This window comes from Scyliorhinus torazame, chromosome 9, assembly GCF_047496885.1.
Source record: "Scyliorhinus torazame isolate Kashiwa2021f chromosome 9, sScyTor2.1, whole genome shotgun sequence".
In the NCBI taxonomy this organism is placed as follows: domain Eukaryota; kingdom Metazoa; phylum Chordata; class Chondrichthyes; order Carcharhiniformes; family Scyliorhinidae; genus Scyliorhinus; species Scyliorhinus torazame.
This window is the reverse complement of record NC_092715.1, coordinates 259,383,521-259,402,286: the sequence shown is the minus strand read 5'-3', so window position 1 is coordinate 259,402,286 and position 18,766 is coordinate 259,383,521. Positions and strand designations below refer to the sequence as shown.

At 48.5% G+C, this 18,766-nt stretch overlaps 1 protein-coding gene across 3 annotated transcripts in view; it reads right to left on the bottom strand.

The window, feature by feature from the left end:
* Positions 1-18,766, bottom strand: part of susd1 (sushi domain containing 1) — a 108,081-nt gene that overhangs the window by 20,475 nt on the left and 68,840 nt on the right. For 2 of the 3 annotated variants that reach the window (XM_072517313.1, XM_072517315.1), the window contains 4 exons: positions 10,657-10,836; positions 5,892-5,974; positions 4,282-4,468; positions 918-1,011 (listed from right to left, as the gene is read on the bottom strand). In XM_072517313.1, the coding sequence (XP_072373414.1) occupies positions 918-1,011; positions 4,282-4,468; positions 5,892-5,974; positions 10,657-10,836 (544 nt within the window). The remainder of the gene's footprint in view (positions 1-917; positions 1,012-4,281; positions 4,469-5,891; positions 5,975-10,656; positions 10,837-18,766) is intronic. The other variant, XM_072517314.1, reaches the window with a different exon arrangement.

The window sequence follows — 18,766 nt, the reverse complement described above, 5'->3', positions numbered from 1 at the left end:
AAACCTTTTTGTGCGTCTCTCTCTCCAATGCAAGATTCATAGAATCATAGAATTTACAGTGCAGAAGGAGGCCCTTCAGCCCTTCAAGTCTGCACCGGCTCTTGGAAAGAGCACCCTACCCAAGCCCAGACCTCCACCCTAGATGCGCAACCCAGAAACCCCATCTATCCTTTTTGGACACTAAGGGTAATTTAGCATGGCCAATCCACCTAACCTGCACATCTTTGGACTTGTGGGAGGAAACCGGAGCACCCGGAGGAAACCCACGCAGACACGGAGAGAACGTGCAGACTCTGCACAGACAGCGACCCAAGCTGGAATCGAACCTGGGACCCTGGTGCTGTGAAGCAACCGTGCTAACCACTGTGCTACCGTGCTACCCATTCTCCTGAACACCTTATTATTTGAAGGCATTTTTAAAATGTAACTTACCTGAAAATGTGGTAGGGCAACATTCAATAGTCCATAATGATAGCTCATAGTGAAACAGCTGAGTTCAGTGAGTGTGAGTATAAGAGAGAGAGAGAGAGAGAGAGACGTGCATTTATATAGCACCCGTCACAACCTCAGGATGTTCCAAAGTGCTTTACAGACCACGAAGTACTTCTGAAGTGTAGTCGCTGTTGTAATGTAGGATCACAAAACAGCAATGAGGGTAGATGATGCCTCAGCTTTTAATGCCCCATCCAAAACAAATGGTGCCTCTGACACTGCAGCATTTGCTCAGTACTGCACTGGAGGTGTCGGCCTAGCTTTGGTGCTCGAGCCTCTGGAATAGGCCTCAAATACCTTCAAACCTGGAGACGATCCTGCCGCCTGCTGAGCCAAGACTGACACGCTGGAAATTAAAATCTTGCTCGTAACAGTGTTGGGGGAGTCCGGTTTACTGTATTACAATATAAATCTGACTCACTCACCTAATGGGTCCATTCTTATTTTCCACTCTACGGAGAATGAGTGGTGGAAGTGTTTGCTCGACAACCATAACCTGTACAGCAGGCACTGGAGGGTCTAAAATAAAGAAAAACATTTTAAAAACATACAGTGGCTGAAAGGGGCTGGTTTAGCACACTGGGCTAAATCGCTGGCTTTGAAAGCAGACCAAGGCAGGCCAGCAGCACGGTTCAATTCCCATACCAGCCTCCCCGAGCAGGCACCGAAATGTGGCGACTAGGGGCTTTTCACAGTAACTTCGTTTGAAGCCGACTTGTGACAATGAGCGATTTTCATTTCATTTCATTTCAACTAGTGTAAAGTTCCTTGGTTATGTTAACAATTTCTGTGGCTATTAAACTCAAACCCGATTCACTTTTGGAGAGTTACTGTCGAACCTGCTTCCACCACCCTTTCAGACCAGCGGCCCATGAAAGAGTTAATTTTAAACTAATTTCTGCCGATGCTGTGACTGCTATCCAGAGAGCCAACAGGGTCCTGGAATTTGAGTACCAAACACAAGTTCTTTGCTATATATTTAGTATTAATACACAAAACGCTGAAGGGTACCTTTACAGTTTACATTAGAAAGCGCAAACTATTGAATTCCAAAGGGTCACATCACAAGCAGAGAACAGGGACTGGCTTTAACACTGATGTATATAATAGACCCCGGATTAAGCAAATGTTATTGTTATGTTATAAAAACATTTTGCTCATCGAGGCATTAATTATGTTTCCTGAATTATTAGCCTGATTTCAGGGGGGAGGGTGGTTCCCTGTGAGAAGGGAGTTAGGGGACTAAATCTATATTCCCTGGCGTTTGGAAGAATGAGAGGAGATCGCATTGAAACAAAAAATTCTTCATGTCTTGACAGAGTAGATGCCAAGAGGTTGTTCCCCTTGGTTGGGGAGTCTGGAAGCAGGAGTCAGAGTCCGAGGGTGGGAAGTCACCCTCCTGCTGCACTGTAGGGGGATTCTGAGGAAGGGACACACAGCACGGAAAGGCTGGCGAAGGCAGTTGCTGTGTGCAGCGAACACGGAGCAATGGAGAACATTCAGGGAAGAGACGGTTCGGCTGCAAACTAAGCATATAAAGAAAAGGGGCGGCACAGTAGCACAGTGGTTAGCACTGCTGCCTCACAGTGCCAGGGTCCCAGGTTCGGTTCCCGGCTTGGGTCACTGGCTGTGCGGAGTCTGCTCGTTCTCCCCGTGTCTGCGTGGGTTTCCTCCGGGTGCTCCGGTTTCCTCCCACAGTCCAAAGATGTGCAGGTTAGGTGGGGTAATGAGGTTATGGGGATAGAGCAGGCCTAGATAGAATGCTCTTTCAGAGGGCCAGTGCAGAGTCAACGGGCCAAATGGCCTCCTTCTGCACTGTAGGGATTCAATGGATTTAGGATTGTGGTGGGATGGAATGTTTTCACTTGTGGGAGAGGAGGTTTATGCATCTTTGGAGTTCTTTGCCCTCAGAGATTGAGCATTTGAGATGGAGATGGATAGATTTTTGGATTCTGGATTTTTGGAAACATTGTTGTCTGCCTAAACGTAAATTCACAGGCGATAACTGAAATAACTTCCCTTGGTATGCAGGGAACAAAGCTTCCTCTTGTAAAGCTCACATATAAAGAAGATGAGTCACGTTCAGCAGCAAATGGATAAAAATGTGAGTCGAAACCTTGAAGGTTACATTAGGGAGGGATGTTTCCCACCTTGCAATCACAAAGACAGGATCGTTCTGGGATCAGCGCCCACGTGTCTGACCGAGATATCCGGCTTTCACCTGGCACAGCCGCGTGAGAGCAGCGCTTGGAAAATTCCCAGCTGTGGATTCCAAAGATTGCCGCTTCTTTTCCCGCTCAGAATCGGATGCAAAAAATTACTGGTGTTGCGTTGCCTGCAGTCGTAACATGTTTGGCTGCTCTCCTAAATTCCGTTAGCAGCTCTGCAAAAAGGCAGCCGTTTCTGCTAAAGTTCAGGCGGGGGAGGAATACAGCATCCACTTGCAATTACTGGGCATACTCATTGGGCGGGATGGTGGCACAGTGTTTAGCACTGCTGCCTCACAATTCCAGGGACTCGGATTCAATTCTGGCCTTGGGTGACTGTGCGGAGTCTGCACACGGTCTCCCCGTGTCTGCGTGGGTTTCCTCCGGGTGCTCCGGTTTCCTCCCACAGTCCAAAGATACGCAGGTTCGGTGGACTGGCCACGCTAATATTGCCCCAGAGTGTCCAAAGGTGGGCAGGGTAGGTGGATTGGCCGTGTTTAATTGTCCCTTAGTGTCCATGGATGTGTAGGTTAGGATACCGGGATAGGGGAATGGACCTAGATCAAGTGCTCTTTCGGGGCGGTGCAGATGGGCTGAATGGCCTCCTTCTGCACTGTAGGGATTCTATGATTCACTCAGTAAAGCATTCCCAGGCGTCTCACCAAAACATTGGCGGACAGAGTTTGACATTGAGTCACAAAGGGAAGCATTAGGACAGTGAGTTAGAAGCTGTGTCAAGTAGGTAGGTTTCAATAAATAGAACAAAGAACAAAGAAAAGTACAGCACAGGAACAGGCCCTTCGGCCCTCCAAGACCGTGCCGACCATGCTGCCCGACTAAACTAAAATCTTCTACACTTCCTGGGTCCGTATCCCTCTATTCCCATCCTATTCATGTATTTGTCCAAATGCCCCTTAAATGTCCCTATCGTCCCTGCTTCCACCACCTCCTCCGGTAGCGAGTTCCAGGCACCCACTACCCTCTGCGTAAAAAACTTGCCTCGTACATCTACTCTAAACCTTGCCCCTCTCACCTTAAACCTATGCCCCCTAGTAATTGACCCCTCTACCCTGGGGAAAAGCCTCTGACTATCCACTCTGTCTATGCCCCTAAATAATTTTGTAGACCTCTATCAGGTCGCCCCTCAACCTCCTTCGTTCCAGTGAAAACAAACCGAGTTTATTCAACCGCTCCTCATAGCTAATGCCCTCCATACCAGGCAACATCCTGGTAGAAATATCTTAGAGGAAGAGAAATATGTAGCGAGCTGGAGAGGTTTGGTGGGTGGGTGGGAGGGGGAGGGGGGATGGGGGGTTGGGGGGTTGGGGTGGGTGGGGGGGGGGGGTCCAGTGAAGGTGTCTGACCAGCTGCATGATCGCCAGTGACAGAATGATGAAAAACGGGAAGCTAGGATCTGCAGAAAGCAGAAAGTGACAAGATGGACACGAGAACATTGGAATAGACAATTCCAGAGGTAACAAAGGCATAATAATCAGTTATCAGTGAGCGACCCAATCAACAACTGTTCAGACTCAGTCTTATACGATTACACCCAACTCGACCATTGAAACTAGTTACTCACCAGTGACCGCTGTTGATAATTGTAGGTAAGCAGAATGTTGTGCGGTCAGAGCTGTGATATTCACTGTATAGTTAGTTCCTGGCTGCAGGTTCAAACACACAACCGGGGCGTCATCTGCTGTACTATAATTAAATGACGTCTCGAAAAAGAACTCGCATTGGTAGCTTCTCTGACCTTGTATCTGAAACTAAGAAGAAAATAATAGTTTGTTGTATTGGAACTTTAGAAAACAAACGGATAGTCTATAAAAGCCCACTGTACCTATTGACCCCACTGTGTTCGCCAATGAGTTGGCGAGGGGGTGGTGGGTTGGTGTAAACAGTTTATTGTAGAGTAAGTAATGCCTATTTCTCAATAGAGTCGCTTTGAGTCCCTACGAACTACATTAAATGGACCTCTTAACGAAAACTACAGCCAAGTTTCCTGGTGATTGACCCACTTTGGTCGAGAATAATGGGGTCACCATATGCAACCACATAAATGGCACTCCGTAGCCCCACACATTGAGATAATAGAGTGGATGCTCGCCCGGTGAAAACGGGTGAGAAATGTCCAAAGGGACCCTGGTGTCCTCGTCAATGAGCTACTCAAAGCTTTTTATTTGTAAATTTAGAGTACCCAATTCATTTTTTCCAATTAAGGGGCAATTTTAGCGTGGCCAATCCACCTACCCTGCACATCTTTGGGTTGTGGGGGCGAAACACGGGGAGAATGGGCAAACTCCACACGGACAGTGACCCAGAGCCGGGATCAAACCTGGGACCTCGGCGCCATGAGGCAGCAGTGCTAACCACTGCGCCACCGTGCTGCCCCCAGCTACGCAAAGCTAACATGCGTCTTTCAGTTGAGGTAATTGTGATTGTACAGGTTAAGGTGCCTTAGTAAAATTAGTAAATCCAAGTAAACCTTCAGAGGTTGTTAGCCAAAATTAATGGGCTTTAATTGGACCTAGAAACATAGAAAATGTATAGCACAGAAAGAGGCCATTCAGTCTCTACCAGCTGAAAAGAGTTATCCAACCTAACCTTACTTTCCAACTATTGGTGGGTAGCCTTGTAGGTTGTGGCACTTCAAAGGCAAAGTTAGGGCTGGTAATTCACAGCATAAGGACCCGTTTGGTGATGACATATTAAATTCCACTCGATTCTAGGAGATCCAGAAAGGGAATAATTGACACTATAATGCTTCTTTCTTGCCGGTTGTAAATTGTTTCTAGAGCTCTTTCAATTTGATTTATTTTTGCTGTCCCTTTTTCTTTTTTCTCTCCCAATCAACCTTCCTTTCCCTCTCTCCATTTCTCTGTGCCCAATTTGACTTTAATTCGCCCCCTTTATTTCTCAGCCGTCTTTCTCTAGCCAGAAACTTTAATCAGTGAAGGGGATGGGTGATTTTGGTTCTGGCACTCACTGACGTTGACCTCACTTTGTTGTTACCACCTCACAATGTCAGCAACTTGGATCACAGGAATTAATTTGCAGCAAAGAGTGAGGGGGCAAAAATCCGCTCCCAGTGCTCGTCGCGAGAATGAAATCCACTCCAGAAGATTCGGGGGCCATTCATTCTAAAACATGAACAGAAGGGATATCTAAAAGATTTGCAACTCTACTTACTGAATATGTGTCCTCGGATCTGGATCCAAACCGGTCCCTTCTCCACTTCAAGCAGGATTCATTAAACAGAATAAAATCATTGGCTATGAACGACAAAAAGAGGCCCACAGAGTAATCGATTACAAACCCGAATAAAAGCAAAGGACAGATGCTGGAAGATGTTAGAACTGAATTTCATAATAATAATAATCTTTATGAGTGTCACAAGTAGGCTTACATTAACACTGCAATGGAATTACAGTGAAAATCCCCTAGTCGTTGCTGTATTACTCTTTGGTAATATATCGTTTCTCTTTGCTTCGTAATCCATGGTGTGATTATAAAGAAACCACCAATCTCTAATTTATTGAATAACGATTGATTAATATTGAGTTTGCACACTCCACAGAACTATGACTAGTAATCAAGTAATCTATATCTAAGTAATAACTAATTTAAACTACACATGCTACTTCTATCTAATCTTAACTATGCTGTGATCTATCTCTCTCTGCTTACACTCCACTGGCTAGAATACCCAAGATTCCCTGAGTTCTTATATTTATCGTGGGAACTAGTGTTGCCCTCTAGTGGTTGTGTTACACGGAGATGTAATAATTAACCCTTTACGTGTCTACACATATACATATTATTACAGTCACCACACTCCGACGCCTGTTCGGGTACACGGAGGGAGAATTCAGAATGTCCAATTCACCTAACCAGCACGTCTTTCAGAACTTGTGGGAGGAAACCGGAGCACCCGGAGGAAACCCACGCAGACACGGGGAGAACGTGCAGACTCCGCACAGCCACCCAAGCCGCTACAAAGCTTTACTACAGGTTACTACAGAATTGTGTATTGGGTTGCACCATGTTCTGGAATATTACCAATAAGTGTGATACATCATCCCTGGCAGTAATGTGTCATTTCACATAACGAGCAATGGATTATCAATAGAACATTAAAATATGTGAAGAAATCAGCCATTAAACACAACGATTAAGGGATGTAATCGACATCAGTTTTGCTCCACTCTGCTGAGACATAATTGGAAGTTACTGAATAAAATAACATTTTGTTTCCATTTTGTTATTTCTAAATGCTTACTGGTGCTTCAAGCAGAAGTTGTAGCCATTCATCTAGAAAGTAATTTATATAGGTTTCTGCTCAACTTAAGTTAAGATAACCTCGATATCTATACCCATTAAGATAGAGAGAAGTTTCATGTCCTTCTACTTGCTGTCTAATTTAGTCAGATTGTAACGTTGGGTAGTTTGATTCAAACTGGCTCAGTAATGTCACGCTGAATTCTCGCAAACCTGGCAAGCACACCATCCAGCTCTCAATAACTATCACTTTGTCTTTTCGTTAAGAGGATATGGCATCGCTGGTAATACCAACATGCAATAACTTGCATGGGACACATCCAACTGGGGATGATTGTTTCCCTGTGCTAACTGGTGCTACAAGCTCCCCACTCTGGACGGGATAGTTTATTAGCACGGATATAAAAGTTCAGCCAGTGTGGAGCTGATCAGAAAGGACCCAGTGAGGTGAATCGGACCTTGTGTCGGTAACGTTGTTTGCTAAATAAAGAGACTATTCAGAAACTTGTTGGACTCCCTTTGCTTTACTTTTTAAAAATAAATTTAGAGAACCCAATTATTTTTCTCCAATTAAGGGGCAATTTAGCGTGGCCAATCCACCTAGCCTGCACATCTTTGGGCTGTGGGGGCGAGATCCACGCGGACACGGGGAGAATGTGCAAACTCCACAAGGGTAGTGACCCGGGGCCGGGATCAAACCTGAGTCCGCGGCACGGTGAGGCAGCAGTGCTGGGGGGGGAGGGGTGCAGGGCAGGGGTGGCACTCCTATATTGCGTTGGGCTGGGGGGGGGGGAGGTCAGGGATTGTTTTGGGGGCCTCGGAGTTCGGGGTGCCATGATCTCTCGCTACAATGGGGAGTTCCGGCGAGCGGAGCTCCCCACTGTACAAAACGGGGCTATGTGCGGCCTTGGCCGCGTGTTCCCCGTTCAGGCCCTTTATTCAATGCGAGTCGTGTTGAATAGTCATGTGTTTCTTGGCACTGCGAGCGCTGGGAAACAGGCGGCTAAACTCGCTCGCCAAGGGACTTTGTTCGCTTTTCGGAAAAACACGCCCGATGTATCTGGAGTTTTAGACAATCTATTAACATTATAATTACTCCTAAATATCCTCAAATGCCCTGAAAGAATAAATTTATATTTTAAATCATCACATTTCTCCACCATGATAAGACATTTCTCATATTTTTTAAATAACAAGCCTTGTTTTTAAAACAAATACGATTTTAGCATCCATTTTACCCGGTCATGGTCATTTATTTCCCCATCTGAAAATTTAAATAAAATATGAAGGACCCCACACTTTTAACCTCCTGGTTTGCTGTCTGTGTGAATACTTCAAGGTGATTGGCTGCTGACCGACACCACTCCTGCTGCACTAGACTTAAGCTCCGATTGGGAAAGGGGAAACTCCCTGGTCGCCCGCAGTAGAATCCTGTTCGGCTGGCGGTCAGCAGCACCACCCAAAGCTGCAGACTGGCTGTCCGACCTCTCGGAATCTCTCCAAATGGAGAAAATCAAATTCGCCATCCGAGGGTCAGACGACGGCTTCCACAGAACGTGGGAGCCATTCATCCAATTGTTCCAGGACCTGTTTGTGGCCAACGAACTAGCAGAAGAATAACCAGGTAGCCAAGAATCGGGAAAGTAGCCGAGGCGGGGAAGGGAGGGCTCGACCGGGGGGGTGGGGAATAGCAGCTAAACCTAAGAGAAAAGAAAGGCGAACCACAGGAGCGGCGAGGGGGGGCAAGGGGGCAGAAGGGAGGGGAGGGGGGGGAAGAGGGAGGAGACAGGGAACAATTGAGAGTACCCAGAGAGGTGTGGGGGGTGGAGGCAAGGGAATGAGAGCTGGAAGGAGGGCACAGAAAACGATATCAAGCTTGACATGTACAGGAGCAGAGAACAAGGAAAATCCGGGCGAAAGATGGGGCGAACGGCTGAAGCGGAGGTGATCGCAAGACGACGACGGCAGCGAAAACCGTCCGGGAGAAGCAAGCGACACCAACACCAGATCCATTTGCGTATTACCCACTGTAATTATTCTGTCATTGTTTCCCCGGCGCCCAAATGTATATGTACCCCCCCCCCCCCACAAGCGCCCCCCCCCCCCCCCCCCCCCCCACAAACAGATGCCTACTTATGCGCTAAAAACAATACTGCCAATTGTACAGAGCTGCTGTTGTTGAGCTGGCGCATAATGCCCTACCAGTTATTTTATTCTAACTTTTTTTGGTTGTTGTTTGTTTTGTTTTTTGTGCCTGTTCCCTTCTCCTCTATATATAGATATGTATTCTATTTTGTGTACATAACAATAAATATACTTTGTTCATAAAGGGGAAACCCACACCACAGAGATTGCTGAATCTTTGTGGGTAGCTTTCTCAAAGGTGACGTTGTTGCTTTCCCAGTGACTGCAACATCCAGGGCTGTGAAATCTGGAGAGAGTGGTGCACACGGAGTTGAAAGCTAACAGGGTTGACATGCTCTCCTCCTTCCCGTCCATTCAAAATAATCCCCCCTCACTTCAAAACTGGGATCAAATTTAAAACTGGCCAACATTGTTGGAACTCCCAAGGCTACTTAATAATCCTTGTTTTTTGCAACATGAATTCTACATGCCTTCGCGTGGGATTTTCCTGCTGATCCCGTTGGCGGGATCTTCTGGTCCAGCAGAAGGCGAGCAACGGGAAACCCTATTGACAGTGGTGGTAACGGAGGATCTTGCTGCTGGTCAATGACAGGCTACCACCATCACTGCAAAACATCTCGGGGAGGGGAGACAGTGCAAAGTCCTGCCCTTAATACCAATTGGTGAAAAATGTCCCTATTTGCTGCAATACAATTTGGTCACCATCTTTTGTTTAAAATAGCAAACAGAGGGTAGCACGGTGGCGCAGTGGGTTAGCTCTGCAGCCTCACGGCGCCGAGGTCCCAGGTTCGGTCCCGGCTCTGGGTCGCTGTCCGTGTGGAGTTTGCACATTCTCCCCGTGTCTGCGTGGGTTTCGCCCCCACAACTCAAAGATGTGCAGGGTAGGTGGATTGGCCACGCTAAATTGCCCCTTAATTGGAAAGAATTAATTGGGTACACTAAATTTTTTTTTAAAATAGCAAACAGAGGAATTTATGATGAATGCATTAAATTCTACATTACTGGGTGGCACAGTGGTTAGCACTGCTGCCTCACGGCGCCGAAGACCCGGGTCCGCTCGCTGCCGGCCCCGGGTCACTGTCCATGTGGAGTTTGCACATTCTTCCATGTCTGCGTGGGTCTCACTCCCACGCCGCAAAGATGCGCAAGGTAGGTAGATTGGCCGCGCTAAATTGCCCCTTTAATTGGAAAAAAATAATTGGGTACTCTGAATTTATTTTTTTAATTCTACATTATTAACTCCGCAAATGTAAATGACACCACGCTCCCAGGAGGACCAGATGCTGCTCTGCCCTCTGAGAGCTGATTGGTGGTGATTTAACCCAAGGGTCACCTCGGGCGAGGGGGGAGGTTTGAGAAGGCGAGGTTGAATAACCTCAGCTGGCAACGGGAATTGGACCCGTTATGAACCAGCCGTCTAGCCGACTGATCTAAACCGACCCCCTATTGACCCGTCACGGCGGGCTTGGAATCCTTACATTTCTTTCAGGTGGAATTCACAGCAACTGTGTTAAAGTTAAAAGAGCATTACCTTTACACAGCAAGGTTACTTCCTCCCATCGTCCTGCTTCTGTACAGACAGACGTATTCCTTCCCGACACAGCGTAAAATCCATCCCTGCATCTGTAGCGGACAACACTCTCTCGTCTTGTACTGTAGTACCGGAGCAGCTCAGCGCGCGGTATTGCTGGTGGGATTCCACAATCAATCTCTATGAAAGATAAAGGGTACAATGATCCACTCTCAGTCAGGGCTCCTTCATTGGAATGCATGTTTCCATCCATAAAAATACCCAACCTGCATTTCGCAAGCCACGTTCCAACCCTTGTACTGCAACCCAGGAGAAAAATCAATTACATGCTTCCAATTAAGGGCCAATTTAGCGTGGCCAATCCACCTACGCTGCACATCTTTCTGGGTTGTGGGGGTGAGACCCACACAGATACGGGGAGAATGTGCAAACTCCACACGGATGCCTAATGTGTGGGTCAGACTCGTGACAACAGCGTGGGTTCAATCCCTGCTCGGCTGAGGTAGTTTTGAGATCTATCTCTGATCTCTGAGAGTGGAAGGTGATGGTAAATCATCGTTGACTCTAAATCTGCCAAGAGAATAGCTCAGAATGAAGCCTCGACAGAGAATGAGCCCATGGACAGAGCACACATGAATCGGAAATGAAATGACAATCGCTTATTGTCACACGTAGGCTTCAAATGAAGTTACTGTGAAAAGCCCCTAGTCGCCACATTCCGGCGCCTGTTCGGGGAGGCTGGTACGGGAATTGAACCGCGCTGCTGGCCTGCCTTGGTCTGCTTTCAAAGCCAGCGATTTAGCCCTGTGCTAAACCAGCCCACTTGCTTTAGATCAATATTGGCCAGGCCACTGGGGCAGATCTCCTCTGCTTGTCTTTGAACCAGTGACTATGGATTCGTTCATGGTCACCTGGGAAGGCGGAAGGGGCCTCAATCTTTTAAATTTGTTTACGGGATATGGGCGTCGCGGGCTGGGCTGGGCTGGCTTTATTGCCCTTGAGAAGGTGGTGATGAGTTGACTTCTTGAACCGCCGCAGTCCATGTGGTGTAGGTGCACCCACAGTGCTGTTAGAGAGGAAGATCCAGTTACCAATGGCACGGGATACGTGTGGTCTGAGCCGTCGTGCCAGTTGCGGACTGTGTCCAGTGTCGCCACACTCGGCTGGGATTCGTACCGCTGGCCGGGTTGGGATGGGGGAGGGCGGGGGGGGGGGGGGGAGGCATATGTCAGGGCTAGGGGGACTGGTGGAGGGGGGGGTGGCGAGGGGGTGGGCTGTGGGGTCGCGCACGGCCGGCAACATGTTTTACGGCGCAACCGGTGCAGGTCAGCCATGTGCATGCGCAGCCCGGGATCCGGCCATTCTCCGGCTGTTCTCGACACGATCCGCGGGTGTTTCACATGGGCGCCGGTGAAAGCCCCTCACCTAGGAATCTGTTTTTGTGACGTGAACCTCCCACAGATTCTCCGTATGAGCTGGCACCTAGCCGCTGGAACGGACATCCCGCCCCTTGTTTTATCAAAGTTACTCTCTTCTGCAGAGCTACAGAGAAACGCTTAAACATTGTCATATTGTGAAGGATTATATAAAGACAGGCAGGTTTGCATTTATATAGCACCTTTCACAACCTGGGGCCATTAAAAAATGCTTTATAGCCAATGGGGTACTTTGAAACGTGGTTGTTTTGTAGGAAACATGGCAGCCAATCGGCACACACTAAACTTTCACAATGTGATAATGACCAGATGATCTTCTGCTGTGATCTGGATTAAGGATTGAATGTTGACCAGGGCACTCACACACTTATCTTCAAGATGCCTTGTGATCTTTTACATTTACTTGCGAGGGCAGACAGGGCTTCAGTTTAATGTCCCATCCAGGAACTTAAACGTGGAATTAGGAGGACTAAAAGGGGCCATGAAATGCCTTTCACAAACATGGTCAAGGAGAATCCCAAGGCTTTTTATGCATATATTAGGAGCAGGAGGGTAGCAAGAGGCCCACTCAAGGACAATGGAGAGAAGTTATCTGTGGAGTCGCAGGAAATGGGTGAAATCCTGAATGAATGAAATGAAATGAAAATCATTTATTGTCACAAGTAGGCTTCAAATGGGGCTTCCCAAAGGAGGAAGTGTTGAGTATCCTAAATTGTATTAAGTCCCCGGGGTCGGATGGGATCTATCCCAGGTTACTGCGGGAGGCTAGGGGAGAAATAGCTGGGGCCTTAACAGATATCTTCACATCCTCTTTGACCACAGGTGAAGTTCCAGAGGACTGGAGCCAATGTTGTTCCTTTGTTTAAGAAAGGAAACATGGATAAACCAGCAAATTATAGGCCGGTGAGCCTGATATCAATGGTGGGGAAGCTTTTGGAAAAGATACTGAGGAACAGGATATATGCACATTTTGAGAAAAATGGACTAGTTAGTGACAAAGTCAATGATGCAACACGATACTTTGAATGTAAGTCTTTGCAGGTAATTAAGTCTTTACAGGTCCAGACGGAACGACTGGAGAGATGGATAATCAAAGGTTAAAGAGGTGTGAATTGTCTCAAGCCAATGATACGCTTTGTCTATATATATACATATGTTTCTGGAACCCACCTCTTCATTTACCTGAGGAAGGAGCAGTGCTCCGAAAGCTAGTGATTCAAAACAAACCTGTTGGACTTTAACCGGGAGTTGTAAGACTTCTTACTGTGCTCACCCCAGTCCAACGCCAGCATCTCCACATCATGGCTACCATCGACACCGCAAACTGCCGGCTCATAGTGGAGAGGGTCTCCAGGAAGATCACGCATATAGACATTGACATTAAGTTTCTACAAAGATGCAAGAAAGCAGACAAGATCCCGAAAGAGCTATCGTCGTGCATCATTGACTTTGTCTCTCTATATGTTTCTGGAACCCACCCATTCACCTGAGGAAGGAGCTGTGCTCCGAAAGCTAGTGATTCGAAACAAACCTGTTGGACTTTAACCTGGTGTTGTAAGACTTCTTACTTGGTTTAAGAAGACAGAGCGTAGCGGTGGAGGGGTGTTTTTCAGAATGGAGATCTGTAGCTAGTGGTGTTCCACAGGGATCAGTGCTGAGACTTCTATTGTTTGTAGTATATATAAATGATCTGGAGGAAAATGTGGGTGGTCTGATTAGTAAGTTTGCGGATGACACGAAGATTTACGGAGTTGCTGATAGTGCTGAGGATTGTCAGAGGATACAACAGGATATAGGTAGATTGTAGACTTGGGCACAGAATTGGCAGATAGAGGTTAATCTGGACAAATGCGAGGTGATGCATTTTGGAGGATCAAATCTAGGTATGAATTGTACTGTAAATGGCAGAACCCTTAGGAAGATTAACATACAGAGGGATCTGGGCGTGCAGGTCCACAATTCCCTAAAAGTGGCAGCACAGATGGCCAAGGTGATTATGAAGGCATATGGCATGCTTGCCTTCATCAGCGGGGGCATTGAGTACAGGAGTTAGGAAATCATGTTGCAGCTGTATAAAACCTTGGTTAGGCCGCATTTGGAGCATTGCGTGCAGTTCTGGTCACCACATTATCAGAAGGACGTGGCAGCTTTGGAAAGAAAGCCTGGTCTCAAGGGTGTTGGCTATGAGGAGAGGTTGAATAAACCTCTCTCTTGAAGCAAGCTATTGGGGCGGAACAGTGGCGCAGTGGTTAGCACTGCTGCCTCACGGCACCAGGGACCCGGATTCAATTCTGGCCTCAGGCGGCTGCCAGTGTGGAGCTTACACTTTCTCCCTGAGTCTGGATACCTTGGACTCTTAAATTTTTACGGCGAATTCATCCCGACCGTGACGATAGTCAACGGGACAGAGAGGCCAATAGCCTTACGCATCGGGGATTTTGGCCAATGCAGAGCGTAGATACGCTCAGATCAAGAAGGAAGTGCCGGCCGTCACCCGCGCAGTCAATACCCTCATGGGTGGCACTTTACAAACATAACAGACCACAAACCTTTGCTCAGCTTGCTCAAGGGCAGGGCAATTCCATCGATAGCATTGACAGCGTTGCGCACTGCTATTGGCAGCGTGTGAGGATGTGTATCGCCCGGGCGCACCAATCACTCCCACGGATGTTTTGAGCCGACTCCCATTGCCGACACCCCCCCACCACCACCACCACCATCCCCATCATCTCCGCCGGTAACAGACAAAGTCGCATTTGCCTTGAATTTTATAGACACCCAGCCGGTCACAGTCTCGCAGATTCGTGAGTGGACGCCAAAGGACCCGACCTTAGCGAAGTTGCAGCACATTGCCCTGCACGGGGGAACAGCAGGGACGGCTGCCTGAGGAGCTGCCGGTTTTCACGATGAAGCAACGAGAGCTTGGCGTGGAGGCCGGCATCCTCCTGTGGGGAGCCCGTGTTCAGCTCATAGCCCAGGGCAGAGAGACCAGGGATTCTCCGCCGGCGGGATTCCCCGTTTTCCCGGCGCCCGATGGTTTCCCGACGGCGTGCGGCTGCCCCACAATTGGAAACACCATTGACCGGAGAATCCCGCCAGCGGGTCGAGGCAGTAAAGTGGCTCGGTGGGGCAGAGAATCCGGACCGCAGCACAATGGACACCCGGGAGTGTCCAAGATGAAGGTACTCGTCAGGAGCTACATATGGTGGTCAGGACTTGATGGCGACATCGAGAGGTTGGTTCAGCAGTGCACCTCATGTCAGGAGCATCGAAAACTCCCACCAGCAGCATCTCGTCACCCCTGGGAGCGACCAGGCCAACCCTGGGTTTGGTTCCATACTGACTTTGCCAGGCCTTTCCTAGGCTCGGAGATCCCGCTAATAGTGGGCATCCACCACTTCGAGGGCTACCATCGAGAAGTTGCACCTTTTGTTTATTACCATGGCAACCCGGAGGGGCTGGTTACAGATAACAGAACCCCTTTTACTCACAAGGAATTCTCGCACTTCATGAGGTCGAGCGGGGTAAAACACATCCGGACCGCCACACACCACCCCTCTTCATAAGCCCCATAGACCCACGGGGACGACCCAATAGATCTCCCATGAGGCTCGTGAAATACGAGCTTCCCCCGCTGAAGGGCGGAGGCCCAACAGGGGGGGCTCGTTAAAACCCTCCAATAAATTCCAGCCAGGATGGGGAACCGGCATCTTCGGATGATCCTGGCTGGGACTAGATGTACTCCCAGCCGCTTTGCTTTGGCTTGTTGAATAAACCTTTCTGTTTGAATCCTTCTCGGGTCCCCTGTGATTGTAATAGACACTCACATCCTGAAAACAAACAATCGTAGCGAATGTAATCAGCCAGTTATCGGGCTGGAATTTGTCGGTAAATCAATGGCACCACAATAAATCAAGTCATTCTTAATGTCCAAATTGGCCAGCAAATTCAAGGGATTCAGAGATAGGCCATGAGCAGGGAATCTCCAGAATCCAGCACATTTATCCTGCTCTGCTGATCGCAAGTGGCATCCTACCCTTGGCCTCCCTGATGGTGAAAGAACTTGCTACATTATCGTATTAATTGCCCGTTAAACTCGCCACAGAAAGTGAAATATAGCCAATAATAGCGTAAGTACCTTTTCAATTATATATTTTTAAATTAAAAGTGCCCAATTCTTTTTTTTTTCCCCCCCCAATTAAGGTTCAATTTAGCGTGGCCAATCCACCTAGCCTTTTGGGTTGTGGGGATGAGGCCCACGTAGACATGGGGAGAATGTGTAAATTCCACAAGGGCAGCGACCCGGGGCCGGGATCGAACCTGTGTCCTCGGCGCCATGAGGCTGCAGGGCTAACCACTGTGCCACCCTGCCGCCCTCTTTTCAATGATATTAATGGAATGCCAATCAACCAGTCAATTCCGGAAATTGAATAATTTAAAGTGTGGAGTCTCATTCTTTCAGGTAGTAAATGGTTGGTAGAGTTTAAATACACAGATACATAGAAGATAGGAGCAGGGGGAGGCCTTTTGGCCCTTCGAGCCTGCTCCGCCATTCATCACGCTCATGGCTGATCATCCAACTCAATAGCCTAATCCTGCTTTCTCCCCCTTGCTTTTGAACCCATTCTCCCCAAGTCCTATATCTAGCCGCCTCTTGAATATGTTCAATGTTTTAGCATCAACTACTTCCTGTGGTAATGAATTCCACAGGCTCACCACTCTTTGTGTGGAGAAATGTCTGCTCATCTCTGCCCAAAATGGTTTACCCTGAATCCTCAGACTGTGACCCCCTGGTTCTGGACACACCCATCATTGGTAACATCTTCCCTGCATCTACCCTGTCTAGTCCTGTCAGAATTTTATAATTCTCCATGAGATCCCCCCTCATTCTTCTGAACTCCAGCGAGAACAATCCCAACCTAGTCAATCTCTCCTCATATGACATCCCCGCCATCCCTGGAATCAGTCTGGCAAGCCTTCGCTGCACTCCCTCGGGAGCAAGAACATCCTTCCTCAGAGAAGAAGACCAAAGAAGTTTGAAGACTTTTCATGTATATTTTCCTTACTTTTCTTTCCATGCTTACTTCTCCCTTAATCCAACCTTACTTTCCCTCTCTTGATTTCTCTTTCTGGATTTGGGGTTGTTGGGTTGCAAGTAAGATCATGTCATGTTTCATTCTGGAATTTGGCGGTTTTCCAGAATAATAAAAGAGACAATTTCCAGAGATTTTCCTCAAATGGTGGGATTTGACGGATCTGCTGGGATTGTCCGTTTCTGCTGAAAATCAGGGGGGGGCCCACCCCATCCCCCACAATGGGTCCCACCAAGGCAGGGCTGGAAAACTCCGGCTCATTTTCTTGGGAGGAAAGAAAGTAAGGAAAGAAAGGGAAAATGCGGAATTCACTGGTGTTTTTTCAAAGTGTCGGTCCCAGCAGGAAAACCGGAGAGAATCCCGCAAGCGCCATCGGCGAGAAAAGTCGCCCCATATTCAGCCTCTGTAGCAACATTTTTTTTTTAACCCATGGGTTTCATGCCTCGCCCATGTTGGCCTGCCTCTGATTCGCTCGCACCGCCACGAGGTAATGGCTGCAAACAGTGGGACCATTGAAACACCAAGGAGACTGCACCATGAATCACCCACACAGCCGACTTCCGGATGGAGTCCAACAGAGGCAGGGAGACCATCTCCTCTCCATTGGGCAGCCATCTTTCCATGCCGCAAGGTGACCAAGCCCGCCTGGTAGGCTGTGGCCACGGCTGGCAGCACCAGCTCACTGCACCAGAGGACCGGGCTACAGTCCCATAAGAAGATGGATGACATTCTTTGTGCAGCCAGGGCAAGTCAGCCTCCTCATGTCTCCCACAGCACCCCCCCCTGACATACCCCTCACACCTCCATGGACATCTCACTCCCACCCACCTTGCGGGGCTCCAACTCTTGACACGCAACAACCTTCCCCGTTTCCCCCCAGTATCTCCCCTGCTCCTCACATCCCCGCTCCCACTCACCCTCCCTCCTGCATGCCAGACTACTTTACCATCTGATCTGGAACAACGCCCGCCTACACTTTCCCATCTGTCTCATTGGAGGACAAATCGAGCACAATAGGCGTGAGCGGGCACAGCCAGCCGGATCTCAAGACCCTTACCCACTTTGAGGAACGAGCACTTGAGCTTGCCTGCTAGGAGCAGGACTGCATAAGTGAGAACCCTCAACACATCCAGCCGTGGTGATAGCCTCACGTAAGTGACCTTTCTAATGCCACCAAGTCACTAATGCCATCTCCCTTCCATTGCAGGTCAATCGGCAGACCATCCCGGACCTCACAGCTCTGAGGGAGACATCTCGGAGACCAGCATCACAGCTGTCATCGCATCCTCCTCCGGCACAGGGGCCCACACCTCAGAGGGAATAACTAGTATTCTGGGTCACTCGCTAGTGAGCACCTCGCACCTGATGATCCACAGCAGGAAGGAAGGCACGTCCCAGGGATCCGGCACTCAGAGGGATGCCAGTGGGCAGGACTCTGCTGAGACCCAGGCTGATGGCATGCCCCTGGGTCCGGCGTCCCAGAGCTGCTGGTATTGCAAAGGCAAAGTCACGAGCAACAGGAAGGGATGACAACATTCCTCTTTGGGCTGCAAGGCCGACTGGAGGAGACCCATTACCTTC